The sequence below is a fragment of the Zonotrichia albicollis genome, chromosome 25 (genome assembly GCF_047830755.1).
Source record: "Zonotrichia albicollis isolate bZonAlb1 chromosome 25, bZonAlb1.hap1, whole genome shotgun sequence".
Classification (NCBI taxonomy): domain Eukaryota; kingdom Metazoa; phylum Chordata; class Aves; order Passeriformes; family Passerellidae; genus Zonotrichia; species Zonotrichia albicollis.
Window position 1 is genome coordinate 6,168,356 of NC_133843.1, and position 15,019 is coordinate 6,183,374.

The following is a 15,019-nucleotide window of genomic DNA, read 5'->3' on the forward strand; positions in this document are numbered from 1 at the left end:
GGAATTTAATCCTTGGGAAAAGAGTGGGAAGGAATTTCACCCTTGAGAAAAGAAAGGGAAGGTATTTTATCCTTGGGAAAAGAAAGGGAAGGAATTTCATCCTTGGGAAAAGAAAGGGAAGGAATTTCACCCCTGGGAAAAGAAAGGGAAGGAGTTCTATCCTTGGGAAAAGAGAGAAGGAGTTTCACCCTTGGGAAAAGCTGCATTTCCAGCCCAAAGGCCCCTTGTGCTGCCCAGACCCCCAGGAGGAGCTGGGTTATGCAGAGAAGCCAATCCCAGGAATTCCATCCCGCCCGGCACTTTGGGGTCGGAGGCTCTGGGATTCCCTGCTCCCTGGAAAAGCCCCAGGGCGCTGCCAGCCCCCACCTGGCACCATGCTCCTGCTGGTCCAGCCCGGCCTGGCACAGGTGCAGCTCTGCGCAGCTCCAGCCCTCGTCCAGGACGCTGGGCAGCAAAGGAAAACAGGGAGAGAGTCAGACCCAGCGGGGAGGGCAGAACAAACAGCACAGCCAAGGGCTGGGGACAAACCCACCCCTTTGGAAAGGGAGAGTGCCCTGTTCCTTGGCCTCTCTGCAGCCCACGGCTGCCAAGGGAAGGCAACAAAAGGGGCACAGTCCGAGCTGGGAGCGTCCGGCCCTGCCAAACTGCCCCGGCCGGTTCCCCGTGCCCGGGAGCACCCTGAGGGCACCAGGGATGGCTCCAGAGGCCTGGGAGTGCTCAGGGTGATGCCTCAGGGTTTGAGCCTTTATATTTTCCATGTATTTGTGACCCTGCAGTTCTTTAGTGTGTAACTCCAAACCCCACACGCAGAGTGCCAGCTGCTGTTCTCCCGTTTGGGGCAGACACAGCAATTTCTCTCCAATTCCTCAAGGACACCTCACTGCCTCAGGATTTCATATATTCATTTAATATATTTTTTATTATTTGTAATATTTTCAGTTTGTAATTTGTAATATAACCCTGCAGTTCTTCAGTGTAGGACTCCAAACCCCACACGCAGTGCCAACTGCTGTTCCCCCGTTAGGGGCAGACACAACAATTCCTCTCCATTTCCTCAAGGACACCTCACTGCCTCAGGATTTCATATATTCATTTTATATATTCTATATTATTTGTATGTACAATTTGTAATATAACTGTGCAGTTCTTTAGTGTGTAACTCCAAACCCCACATGCAGTGCCAGCTGCTGTTCTCCCGTTTGGGGCAGACACAGCAATTCCTCTCCAATTCCTCAAGGAGCCCTCACTGCCTCAGGCCCCCAGAGATTAAACAAAAGGGAGCTGGGGGAGCAAACCTGGGGTAAATGACTTCATTATCTGAAGCTGTAATTGGAGGATTAACCCTCAATATGCAAATGGACCAAAGTTATAAAAGTGTGAAAACCTGTGAGCCATGATCCATTTTTGGGAGTAGCCCCTGGGGGGCTTTGTCCGCCCAAGGTGCCTTGACTGAAGGCCCTCAAAAAACACAAAAGTGATTTTATTCCCGTAATTTGGCCTGGCCTCTGTTTTTAGGGAGCCCCAAAAAGGGCACCAAGGGACAGGAGATACAGGGGATGCTGGGGGTAGGAGGGTCCTGAGGGAACTCAGGAATGCCAGGATCCAGGGGGGCCCTGAGGGAGCTGGGAATGCTGGGATCCAGGAGGATTCTGATGGAGCTCAGGGAGCTGGAAATGTCAGGATCCAGGAGAGTCCTGAGGGAGCCAGGAATGCCGGGATCCAGGAAGATCCTGAGGGAGCTGGGTATGTCAGGATCCAGGAGGATTCTGAGGGAGCTGGGAATGCTGGGAATGCCAGGATCCAGGAGGATCCTGAGGGAGCTGAGGGAGTTGGAAATGCTGGGATGTAGGAGGATCCTGAGGGAGCCGAGGGACCTGAGGGAGAGGGAATGCCAGGATCCAGGAGGATCCTGAGGGAGCAGGAATGCCGGGACCCAGGAGGATCCTGAGGGAGCTGAGGGAGTTCAGGAACGTCGGGAATGCCAGGATCCAGGAGGATCCTGAGGGAGCTGGGAATGCTAGGATCCAGGAGGATCCTGAGGGAGCAGGAACACCAGGCTCTGGCAGTACCTGACCCTGCAGAAGGCCTGCCGCCGCTCCAGCCACACGTAGCGCATTCCCTGGAACAGGTAATACCTCAGGAGGTTCTTCTGCTGGAAAGGGATGGGAAAACAACACATGAGTAGGGTGTCCAGGGACAGGGGGAGGGCATGGGGGTGGGGAAGATGCCGGTGCCACCTCGTCCTTGTCGTGCAGCCGCACGGTGTCACGGCTCTCGTCCTCATCCGGCACCGCCACAGCCACGCTGCTCCTGCGCTCTGGCTGGGCCCCGGGGTGCTGCTCCAGGCTGTGGGGGAACTGGGGTCAGCCACAGCCTGTCACCCTCCATCAGGGACATCAGGGCTCAGCCATGGCCTGTCATCCTCCACCAGGGACATCAGGGCTCAGCCTGGCCTGTCACCCTCCCTCAGGGACACCTGGGCTCAGCCACCCTCCCTCAGGGACACTGGGACTCAGTCATCCTCCCTCATGAACATTGGGACTCAGCCATGGCCTGGCACCCTCCCTCAGGGCCAGGGGACACCTTGGCTCAGCCTGGCCTGTCAGCCCTGCCCTGCCCCCCTCCCTCAGGGACACCTGGGCTCAGCCATGGTCTGTCACCCTCCCTCAGGAACATTGGGACTCAGCCATGGCCTGCCACCCTCCCTCAGGGACACCTGGACTCAGCCTGACCTGCCACCCTCCCCCTCAGGGCTGTCAGGGCTCAGCCACCCTCCCTCAGGGCCAGAGGACACCTGGGCCCAGCCTGGCTTGTCAGCCCTGGTCAGCTCTGTCCCTCAGGGACACCTAGGCTCAGCCATGGCCTGTCACCCTCCATCAGGGACACTGGCACTCAGCTCTGACCTGCCACCCTCTCTTGGGGACACAGGGACTCAGTCCTGGCCTGCCACACTCCCTCAGGGACACCCGGGCTTGGCCACCCTCCCTTGGGGACACCCAGGCTCAGCCTGGCATGTCAGCCATGGCCTGTCACCCTCCATCAGGGGACATTGGGACTCAGCCCCAGCCTGCCACCCTCCCTTGGGGACATTGGGGCTCAGCCATGGCCTACCACTCTCCCTCAGGGACACCCAGGCTCAGTCACCCTCCCTCAGGGACACCCAGGCTCAGTCACCCTCCCTTGGGGACATTGGTGCTCAGTCACCCTCCCCACAGCCAGGAGTGGCCCCAGACCCCTCAGGGACAGACCCCGGCTCACCTGGCCTCGCCCAGCGGCTCCGTCAGCACCTTGGTGGTGAAGCACTGCCCAAAACGGTCCTGAAACACAGGGATGGGGGACTGGGAATGCCTGGAGTGTTCCCAGCTCCTTCCAGAACCCGGGAAGGCCCTGGCCACACATCCCAGATGGAGGATGAGGTTTGGGGAAAATGAGGAGAAGTTCCAAGCTGGGCAGGCTGGGATGGAAGAGGAAAACGAGGTGTTATTTTAGGAATAATAATGATTCCTGGAATGGGATAATTATAGGAATTACAATGATAATAAACTCCTGGAATAATCTGGTGCTTGAGGAAAGGAGATGGCAGACACAGGCAGGAGGACAAGGAGAGAGAACATTCACAGGGTCCTGTTGGGAACCTGGGGCAGAGCCCAACCCTGCATCCACAGAATCCACCCCCTGATCCACAGAATCCAGCCCTGGATCTACAGAATCCAACCCTGGATCCACAAAGTCCGACCTCAGATCCACAGAGTCCAACTCCCAGTTCACAGAATCCACCCCCTGATCCACAGAATCCAACCCCAGAATCCAGCCCTGGATCTACAGAATCCAACCCCAAGCCCACAGAATCCAACCCCAGACCCACAGAGCTCAACCCCAGATCAACAGAATCCAACTCCCAATCTACAGAGCCCAATCCTGGATCCACAGAGTGCAACCCTGGATCCACAGAATCCAACCCCAGATTCACGGAATCCAATTCCCAATCCACAGAATCCAACCCCAGACCAACAGAACCCAACCCTGGATCCACAGAATCCAACCCCAGACCCACAGAACCCCATCCAGACTCCCAGAACCCCACTCCAGACCCACAGAACCCCACCCCAGACTCCCAGAACCCCACCCCAGACTCCCAGAACCCCACCCCAGACTCACAGAATCCAACCCCAGACCCACAGAACCCCACCCCAGACCAACAGAACCCAATCCAGACTCCCAGAACCCCACTCCAGACTCCCAGAACCCCATTCAGACTCACAGAACCCCACCCCAGACCCACAGAACCCCACCCCAGACCCACAGAACCCCAGCCCAGACTCCCTCCCAGACTCCAGGCTGGGAACCCCGGCCGGGATCCCATGGCACTCACCCTGATGATGAGCCAGTCGGCCTGGCCCAGGGAGCAGGGCTGGCACTTGGCCTGCACCTCCAGGCTGGGCTTCCAGTGGAAGAGCAGCAGGAGCAGCCCCGCGCTCAGCACGGAGCCCGCGTGGCACAGCAGCACCCGCCACGGCCGGCGCTGGTAACCCGTCACCTCCTGGGGACAGGGAACGCGGGGATCACTGGGGATCAATCACTGGGAATTGATCACTGGGGATTGATCACTGGGGATTACTGGGAAAGAATCACTGGGGATCGATCACTGGGGATCGATCACTGGGAACTGATCACTGAGGATTACTGGGAAAGAATCACTGGGGATTGATCACTGGGGACCGATCACTGAGGATTACTGGGAAAGAATCACTGGGGATCGATCACTGGGGATCGATCACTGGGGATCGATCCCTGGGGATCACTGGGAATTGATCACTGAGGATTACTGGGAAAGAATCACTGGGGATCGATCACTGGGGATTGATCACTGGGGATTACTGGGAAAGAATCACTGGGGATTGATCACTGGGGACCGATCACTGAGGATTACTGGGAAAGAATCACTGGGGATCAATCACTGGGGATCAGTGGGGATTGATCACTGGGGATCGATCACTGGGGATCACTGGGAATTGATCACTGAGGATTACTGGGAAAGAATCACTGGGGATCGATCACTGGGAATTGATCACTGGGGATCGATCACTGGGAATCACTGGGAATTGATCACTGAGGATTACTGGGAAAGAATCACTGGGGATCGATCACCGGGGATCAGTAGGGATTGATCACTGGGAATTGATCACTGGGGACTGATCACTGGGAATCACTGGGAATTGATCACTGAGGATTACTGGGAAAGAATTACTGGGGATCGATCACTGGGGATCAGTAGGGATTGATCACTGGGAATTGATCACTGGGGACTGATCACTGGGGATCGCTGGGGATTGATCACTGGGGATCACTGGGAATTGATCACTGAGGATTACTGGGAAAGAATCACTGGGGATCAGTGGGGATTGATCACTGGGGATTACTGGGAATGAATCACTGGGGATCAATCACTGCGGATCAATCACTGCGGATCAATCACTGGGAATCACTGGGAATGAATCATTGGTGATCAATCACTGGGAATGAATCACCGAGGATCACTGGGGATCAATCACTGGGAATCGATCACTGGGAATCGATCACTGGGAATCAGTGGGAATTGATCACTGGGGATCACTGGGAATGAATCGCAGGGAATTACTGGGGATTGATCACTGGGGCTCACTGCGAATCGATCACTGGGAATCACTGAGGATCAATCACTGGGGATCACTGAGGATCAATCACTGGGGATCACTGGGGATCAATCACTGGAAATCAGTCACTGGGGATTACTGGGAATCAATCACTGGGGATCGCTGGGAATGAATCACTGGGAATCAGTGGGAATTGATCACTGGGGATCAATCACTGGGGATAACCGGGAATCACTGGGAATCAATCATTGGGAATCACCAGCAATCAATCACTGGGAATCAATCAGTGGGAATCACCAGCAATCAATCACTGGGAATCAATCACTGGGAATCAATCACCTGCACCCGGCTGCTCAGACATAAAATCAGCTAAAATCCAGGGTTACTAAACCCTGAACTCCCAAAATCCCAGCATGACCAAGCCCAGGGCAGGGGAAACCAAGGGGCTGGGAAAGCAGCACCTGGGGGTGTGGGGAGCCCCGGGATGGGTGTGGGAGCCCCCCCAGGCCAGACCTACCATGTGGGCCGGGTCGGTGTCCGGCTGCAGCGTCCCGTAGCCCGGGCGCCGGGCCCCCAGCAGCCGGCTGCTGTCTGCAAATCCACCAGAAACAGGAGCAGGGTCAGCAGAGGGGCTGCTCAGCCCCGGGGCTGTGCTCCCCAGGACCAGGGGGTGGCTCCTGGCCCATCCAGCCGGGATCGCTGCCCCCTCATCCTCCGGGGCACGTGACGGTCACGGGGACGACGCCGGAGCAGCCCCGGGATTTCTGGCGTTATCCCAGGAGCTCAGCGGGCACGGGAAGGGAGCAGGGCTGGGCCGGAGCCAGGCCAGCTCTCCCTGCCACTTTTCCAGCTCGTTTGCTCCTTGTTTGCTCCCTGGGTTTGCTCCTGGCTGCCAAAAAATTGGCATTTCCCAGTTTTAACCATGCTCCAATTCCTGTCGGGCTCTGCTGCACCCCAAAACGCAGCCTTGGAAATTGGGATCAGGGATCATCCCTGGGATCCCCCCAGGTGGGATCTCAACCATCACCCTCCGTGCCTGAAGCTGAACCTGCTCATTCCCTAAATCCAGGATGGATCAGAAATCACTGAGCCTGCTCATTCCCTAAATCCAGGTTGGATCAGAAGTCACTGGACCTGCTCATTCCCTAAATCCAGGATGGATCACAAATCACTGAACCTGCTCATTCCCTAAATCCAGGATGGATCACAAATCACTGAGCCTGCTCATTCCCTAAATCCAGGATGGATCAGAAATCACTGGACCTGCTCATTCCCTAAATCCAGAATGGGTCAGAAATCACTGGACCTGCTCATTCCCTAAATCCAGGATGGATCACAAATCACTGGACCTGCTCATTCCCTAAATCCAGGATGGATCACAAGTCAGTGGATCTGCTCATTCCCTAAATCCAGGATGGATCACAAGTCACTGGATCTGCTCATTCCCTAAATCCAGGATGGATCAGAAATCACTGGACCTGCTCATTCCCTAAATCCAGGATGGATCACAAATCACTGAGCCTGCTCATTCCCTAAATCCAGGATGGATTGTGAATCACAGCATTCCCAAGGCTGGGATCTCAGAGCAGCAGTGGGGAGGCAACACGTGGCACAAGCCCGGAGCTGGGAGCTGTTCCCACTCCTGGAACACGTGGATATTTCCTGCCTGAGCCAGGGTTGGGTTTCCAGGAGGGCACAGAGACCAGCTGAAGGATTTACACTGGAAAAACCGCCCCAGCTGCATTCCTGCTGCTCCCTGTCCACCCCAAAGCTCCTCTGCAGGGGACAGAAGCCATTCATTAAAACCATTCCCTGGTTTTGGTGATCCCGGTGGGGGAGGGATCCATCTCCAGCTCCCGCAGCTGGTGCTGCCCCACGGGATAAATTTGGAGGGGGGGAATAGGGGGATGAGCCTGAGGGATGGTTCAGTGAAACAAAAGCTGGACAAGGAGCCAAAGAAAAGGAAGGGAGGGATCAGCTGTCCCCAGTGGCAGCCTCAAATTCTGCAAAAAGCAGGAATTCTGCAAAAAGCAGGATTCCAGCCGCAGGGACACCGGGAGTGCTGTCCTTCCCAAAGGCAGGACAAAGGACAGGGCAGGGGGGTCATGCACAAGGGCTTTTCCCGGTATCTGCAGGAGCAGGGCGGGGAAAGCATCCAAACAACCTGAAACCAGCCCGGTTCCCTTCCCGGAGCCCCTGGGCAATGGGAAGCCCGGCCTAAACCAAACTATCCCGGCTTTTCTTGATCCTACAGCAACAAATCCTTGGGAGGAACCAGGCGGCTCCGCACAGCCCAGCCCCGTTCCGTGGGATTCCAACCCCGTTCCGAGGGATTCCAGCCCGGTCCCCGCTGAATTCCTCCCCTCCCGCTCCTATCCTGGTTGTTCCCAGAGCTCGGCAGGTGAGGAGAAGCGCCGGCACGGACTCACCCCGCCTCATCCTGCCGGGAGCGCCCGCGGAGCCACTCCCGATAGGGGTGGGATCGGCCGGGATGGGATCGGGAAGGATGGGGTCGGATGGGATGGGGTCAGGATGGGATCGGGAAGGGTGGGATCGGTCAGGATGGGGTCGGGATGGGTGGGATCGGATGGGGTGGGATCGGCCGGGATGGGATCGGGAAAGGTGGGATTGGATGGGGTGGGATCAGTCGGGATGGGATCGGGAAAGGTGGGATCGGCCGGGATGGGATCGGCCGGGATGGGATCGGCCGGGATGGGACGGATTGATCGGGATGGGAGGGATTGGTTGAGATGGGATGGGTCAGGATGGGTTCGGGAAGGGTGGAATCGGTCAGGATGGGGTCGGTCGGGATGGGATCGGGAAGGATGGGATCGGATGGGGTCGGGATGGGTGGGATTGATCGGGATGGGTGGGATCGGTCGAGATGGGATCGGGAAGGGTGGGATCGGGATGGGTGGGATCGGTCGGGATGGGATCGGTCGGGATGGGTGGGATCGGTCAGGATGGGATCAGCCAGCCTGGGATCGGTCGGGCTGGGACCGGGAAGGGTGGAATCAGTCGGGATGGGATGGGTCAGGACGGGATCGGCCGGCTGGGATCAGTCGGGCTGGGACCGGCAGCGCCGCCATCCCCGGTGTCCCCGCGGCCGTGGCCGGGCAGATCCCGAGCGCAGCGGCCGCGCTGCCGCCGCAATCCCGGCCCCGAGGCCACTCCTTGTCGGCAAACACAGCGCGGGGGCTCCTGCATGTCCCTTCCCCGCCTCCGCATCCCGGGAATTCCCCCGGAGCCCTGCACAGGGACGTGCTGCCCTTTCCATGGATCCCACAGGAACCATCCCAGCTGGACAGGGATGTGCTGCCCTTCCCATGGATCCCACAGGAACCCATCCCAGCCAGACAGGGACATGGGGCCTTTTCCATGGATCCCACACAACTGGTCCCAGTCAAACAGGGACACGCTGTCCTTCCCATGGATCCCACACACCAAACCCATCTGACCAGGCCATCAGGTCCTCCCAGAAAAACAGCCCAAGGCTGGAGGAACAAAGGCTGAGATGGGTCTGATCCAAGGTGGGCATGTGGAAAACCAGGACTGGGACTCCCCAGTGCTGGGAAATCCATGCTCAGGCATCAAACCCCTGAGACAGCTGAGGAACGAATTCCTGGCAATTCCCAGCAGCCCCGTCCGCCTGCACCGGTTGTGGTTTGGGGTTTTTGGAGAGCTCCTCTGTGAGCTCTCTATGGAACCCTATGGAATCCCATGGAACCCTACGGAATCCCATGGAACCCTACGGAATCCCATGGAGCACCTATGGAACCCTATGGAATCCCATGGAACACCATGGAATCCTATGGAATCCCATGGAGCACCTATGGAACCCTATGGAACCCCATGGAACCCCATGGAACCCTATGAAGCACCAATGGAACCCTATGGAACCCCATGGAACCCTATGGAACCCCATGGAACCCTACGGAACCCCATGGAACCCCATGGAACCCTATGAAGCACCTATGGAACCCTATGGAATCCCATGGAACCCCATGGAATCCTATGAAGCACCTATGGAACCCTATGGAACCCCATGGAACCCTATGGAATCCCATGGAGCACCTATGGAACCCTATGGAACCCCATGGAATCCCATGGAGCACCCATGGAACCCTATGGAATCCCATGGAGCACCTATGGAACCCTATGGAACCCCATGGAACCCTACGGAATCCCATGGAGCACCTATGGAACCCTATGGAACCCCATGGAACCCTATGGAATCCCATGGAGCACCTATGGAACCCTATGGAATCCCATGGAATCCTATGGAATCCCATGGAACCCTACGGAACACTACGGAATCCCATGGAATCCTAGAAAGACCCCCATGGAACCCCACAGAACCTTCTGGAGACCCCATGGAACCCCATGGAATCCATGGTGAGCGGGGCTGTGCCCTGTGCCAGTGAGATCCTGGCATTCCAACCCTTTTGGCACAGGGGAATCCTCCCTGGCACCCCAAGCCAGTCTGGAGGGAAGTGCCAGGAACATCCCGGCTTGGGGAACACCACGGTGTGAGCGGGGAAACAGCGGGTTCACACCCCAACCCCACAATTCCCCCAATTCCAGGTAAATGAGGGCTCCTCCTTCCTTAGGAAGAGGGGCTGCACTCCCGGCATTCCCGATGGGAAGTGAGGAACTGGGGAGGAACATCTCCAGCAACCCTTAAATCAGGAACTCAGGGAGAAAAGGGGGAGCTTGGACCCCTGAGCGCTGCTCGGCTGCGGATTGGGATTGGGGTGGGAGAGGGGGATCCCAGGGATCTGAGCGGGATCACACAGGGATGGGACTCCCAGAGCACTCAGGGATGTCCCCCCTGCCCTTCCCTGCAGGAAAGGGGCCAAGGTTGCTCGACAGAGCCGCTCCCGCATTCCCAGGAATGGGAATCCCAGCCGGGAGCCCTGGAAGGATCCAGAACCCCGGCTGCCCTTTTCCCACCCTGCACCTCATTCTGTTGTTCATCCATAAAAAAAATCCCTGGGATTGCTCCGGGATGGGATTTGAGAGGTGACGGATCCTTCCAACCTAAACCCCAGCCCGTTCTCCACGATCCCATGGGAGAGGGACGGGAGCGTTCCCGAATTCTGGGTGGGATCCACACAAGGGAAGCGGCTCTGGGAGGGCTGAGGGGATCTGGGGTGGGGTTTGGGGCCTGGGGGAATTGGGGTTTGGAGGGTTTGGAGGGTTTTGGGGTTTGGAGGATCTGGATGGTTGGGGGGTTCCTTAGGAAGAGGGGCTGCACTCCCGGCATTCCCGATGGGAAGTGAGGAACTGGGGAGGAACATCTCCAGCAACCCTTAAATCAGGAACTCAGGGAGAAAAGGGGGAGCTTGGACCCCTGAGCGCTGCTCGGCTGCGGATTGGGATTGGGGTGGGAGAGGGGGATCCCAGGGATCTGAGCGGGATCTCACAGGGATGGGACTTCCAGAGCACCCAGGGATGTCCCCCCTTGTCCTGCCCTGCCTGGAGGAAACGTCCCTGCAGGAAAGGGGCAGGAAAGGGGCAGGAAAGGGGCCAGGGTTGCTCGGCAGAGCTGCTCCCACATTCCCAGGAATGGGAATCCCAGCCGGGAGCCCTGGAAGGATCCGGAACCCCGGCTGCCCTTTTCCCACCCTGCATCTCATTCTGTTGTTCATCCATAAAAAAAAATCCCTGGGATTGCTCCGGGATGGGATCTGAGAGGTGATGGATCCTTCCAACCCCAAACCCCAGCCCGCTCTCCACGATCCCATGGGAGAGGGACGGGAGCGTTCCCAAATTCTGGGTGGGATCCACCCATGGGAAGCGGCTCTGGGAGGGCTGAGGGGATCTGGGGTGGGGTTTGGGGGATTTGGGGCCTGGGGGAATTGGGGTTTGGAGGGTTTTGGGGTTTGGAGGATCTGGATGGTTGGGGGGGTTTGGAGGGTTTAGGCAGTTTGGGGTTTAGAAGGTTTCGGGAGTTTGGGGTTTGAAGGATTTGGATGATTTGGGGTTTGAGGGGTTTGGGATTTGGACGGCTTGAGGGGTTTGGGAGTTTGGGGTTTGGAGAGTTTGGGGTTTGAAGGATTCAGGTGATTTGGGGTTTGGAAGATTTTGGGGGGTTAGGAAGGGTTGGTGTGTTTGGGGTTTGGAGAGTTTGGGGTTTGAGGGGTTTGGGATTTGGAAGATTTTGGGATTCGGAGGGTTTGAGGATTTTGGGGTTTTGGGAGTTTGGGGGGGGAATTGGGGTTTGAAGGATTTGGACGGTTTGGGGTTTGAGGGATTTGGAGTTTGAGGGGTTTGGAGGATCTGGATTGTTTGGGGTTTGGAGGCTTTGGGGTTCAGAGGGTTTTGGGGGGGTAGGAGGGGTTGGGGGTTTTGGGGTTTGGAGAGTTTGGACAGTTTGGAGGGTTTGGGGGTTTTGGAATTTGGACGGTTTTGGGTTTGAGAGGTTTGGGATTTGGAGGGTTTGCGGCTTTTGGGGTTTAGAGAGATTCGGAAATTTGGGGTTTGGAGAGTTTGGAGTTTGAAGGATTTGGATGATTTGGGGTTTGGAAGATTTTGGTGGGTTAGGAGGGGTTGGGGGTTTTGGGGTTTGGAGAGTTTGGGGTTTGAAAGATTTTGGGGTGTCAGGAGGGGTTGGGGAGTTTGGGGTTTGGACAGTTTAGGGTTTGAGTGGTTTGGGATTTGGAGAGTTTGGAGGATTTGGGAGATTGGTATTTGGAGAGGTTGGGGTTTGGAAGATTTTGGGATTCGGAGGGTTTGAGGATTTTGGGGTTTTGGGAGGGGAATTGGGGTTTGAAGGATTCGGATGGTTTGGGGTTTGAGGGGTTTGGAGTTTGACGGGTTTGGAGGATCTGGATAGTTTGGGGTTTGGAGGCTTTGGGGTTCAGAGGGTTTTGGGGGGTAGGAGGGGTTGGGGGTTTTGGGGTTTGGAGAGTTTGGACAGTTTGGAGGGTTTGGGGGTTTTGGGATTTGGATGGTTTTGGGGTTTGAGAGGTTTGGGATTTGGAGGGTTTGGGGGTTTTGGGATTTGAACGGTTTTGGGGTTTGAGAGGTTTGGGATTTGGAGGGTTTGGAGAGATTCGGGAATTTGGGATTTGGAGGGTTTGCGGCTTTTGGGGTATAGAGAGATTTGGGAATTTGGGGTTTGGAGATTGAAGGATTTGGATGATTTGGGGTTTGGAAGACTTTGGTGGGGTAGGAGGGGTTGGGGGTTTTGGGGTTTGAGAAGTTTGGGGTTTGGAGGATTTGCGGTTTGAGGGGTTTGGAAAGATTTTGGGGTGTCAGGAGGGGTTGGGGAGTTTGGGATTTGGACGGTTTAGGGTTTGAGGGGTTTGGGATTTGGAGGATTTGAGGGGTTTGGGGTTTGGAGGATTTGAGGGGTTTGGGGTTTGGAGCACCCCACAGCCCTGCCCACAATTCCTTCCCCTCGGATCCAGGGCCAGAATTCCCAAAGAATGCGGAGCCAGGAGGTCCCAGGATGGGAGAGGGGCCGGGAAAGAAATGGGACAAAAAATGGGAAAAAAAGCAAAATAAAATACGGAAATAAAGCCAACTAAAAAGGGAAGTGAAGCAAAACTAAAAAGGGAAGTGGAGCTCAATAAAGCGAAATAAAAGAGAAACGGAACAAAATTAAAAAGCAAAATAAAGTGAAATAAAAGAGAAATGGAATTTAAAAAAGTGAAATAAAGCAAAAGATAAAAGGCAAAATGAATTGGGGTAATAAAAAGGAGAAAAATTAAAATGAAAAAACAAAATATAGGAAAATAATAAAGAAAAGTGAAGTGAAAAAACAAAGGAAAGGAAAAAGCAAAGTAAAGCACAGTTAAAAGGAGAAAAACAAAGTCAGGAAACAAAACTACAGCAAAATAATGATGCCAAATACAAAAATAAAAAGTGAAAGTAAAAAAGCAAGACACAAAAGAAAGCAAAGCAAGAAAGCAAAGTAAAATTAGGTCAAATAAAGCAGAATTATAAAGAGAATTAAAACAAAATAAAACTGCAGAATTAAAAAAAAAGGGTAACAAAATAAAGCAAAATTACAAAAATAAATAAAGCATAATGAGGCAAAATTAAAAAGCAAAATTTTAGAAGAAAAGCAAAATAATACAGCGAAATCAATGGGAATAAATGGAAATACGTGGGGATAAATAGGAATAAACGGGAATAAATGGGAATACATGGGAATACATGGGAAATAAATGGGGATGAAGGGGAATAAATGGAAATAAATGGGAACACATGGGAATAAATGGATATAAACGGGAATAAATGGGAATAAACGCGAAATAAATGGGAACACATGGGAATAAATGGGTATAAACGCGAATAAATGGGAATAAAAGGGCAATAAATGGGAACACATGGGAATAAATGGGAATAAACGGCAGTGGAGCTGCGAGGGTCCCGCCCCCCGGGCTGGGCTGGAGCGGCCCCGGGAGCCCCCGGCGGCGCTTTGGGGTCCGGGGGGCTTCGGGCACTCGGGGGGTCCCGGTCCCTGACCCCGACCCCTCATCCCATTCCCGACCCCGATCCCCTTCCCGGATCCCATTCCCGGATCCCGCTCCCGGCGCCGGTTCCTGACCTGAGCTCATGGTGCAGCCCCGCGGCCCCGCGCGCCGCCGGAAAGGGCGGGGCCGGAATGGCAAAGGATGCTGGGAATTGGAGTCCGCACCCCTAAATCAGGTGTGACACCCCGGAGGATGCTGGGAAATGGAGTCCAGACCACAAACCAGGTGTGGCACCCCAGGGGATGCTGGGAATTGGAGTCCGTAGCCCTAAAACAGGTGTGGCACCCCAGGGGATGCTGGGAATTGGAGTCCATACCCCAAAAATGGGGTGTAACACTCAGTGAATGCTGGGAATTGTAGTTCACACCCCTAAAACAGATGTGGCACCCCAGGGGATGCTGGGAATTGGAGTCTAGACCACAAAAAAACAGGTGTGGCAGCCGGGGGATGCCGGGAATTGGAGTCCAGACTGCAAAACCAGGTGTGGCACCCCGAGGGATGCTGGGAATTGGAGTCCGAGCCCCAAACCAGGTGTGATGCGCCAGGGGATGCTGGGAATTGGAGTCTCCACCCTAAAACAGGTGTGGCACCCGGGGGATGCTGGGAATTGGAGTCCAGACCACAAAAAAACAGGTGTGACACCACGGGGGATGCTGGGAATTGGAGTCTGAAACCCCAAAACAGGTGTGGCACCCGGCGGATGCTGGGAATTGGAGTCCAGACTGCAAAACCAGGTGTGGCACCCCGGGGGATGCTGGGAATTGGAGTCTGCACCCCAAAAACGGGATGTGACACCCCAGGAGTGGCGTCCCTGTGACCTCGCAGGAGCCACATCCCATTTCTGGGAGGTTTGAGTTTTTCAGACCCAAATCATGAATTCACCGGCAAAGCTGGAGCTGC

General features: G+C 55.5%; 1 protein-coding gene across 3 annotated transcripts in view; it reads right to left on the reverse strand.

Annotated features, from left to right (window-relative positions):
• The window catches only part of ATP13A2 (ATPase cation transporting 13A2), a 35,808-nt gene extending 21,507 nt beyond the window's left edge, over window positions 1-14,301 (reverse strand). Inside the window, exons 1-7 of one of the 3 annotated variants that reach the window (XM_074558580.1) lie at window positions 14,194-14,301; window positions 6,151-6,224; window positions 4,373-4,540; window positions 3,259-3,317; window positions 2,238-2,346; window positions 2,070-2,149; window positions 367-444 (exon numbers count right to left, since the gene is read on the reverse strand). In XM_074558580.1, the coding sequence (XP_074414681.1) occupies window positions 367-444; window positions 2,070-2,149; window positions 2,238-2,346; window positions 3,259-3,317; window positions 4,373-4,540; window positions 6,151-6,224; window positions 14,194-14,203 (578 nt within the window). In that variant the 5' untranslated portion in view covers window positions 14,204-14,301. Of the gene's footprint in view, window positions 1-366; window positions 445-2,069; window positions 2,153-2,237; window positions 2,347-3,258; window positions 3,318-4,372; window positions 4,541-6,150; window positions 6,225-8,062; window positions 8,137-14,193 lie in introns of those variants that run through there. The other 2 variants (XM_074558579.1, XM_074558581.1) reach the window with 2 other exon arrangements.
• Window positions 14,302-15,019: the final 718 nt, after the last annotated feature.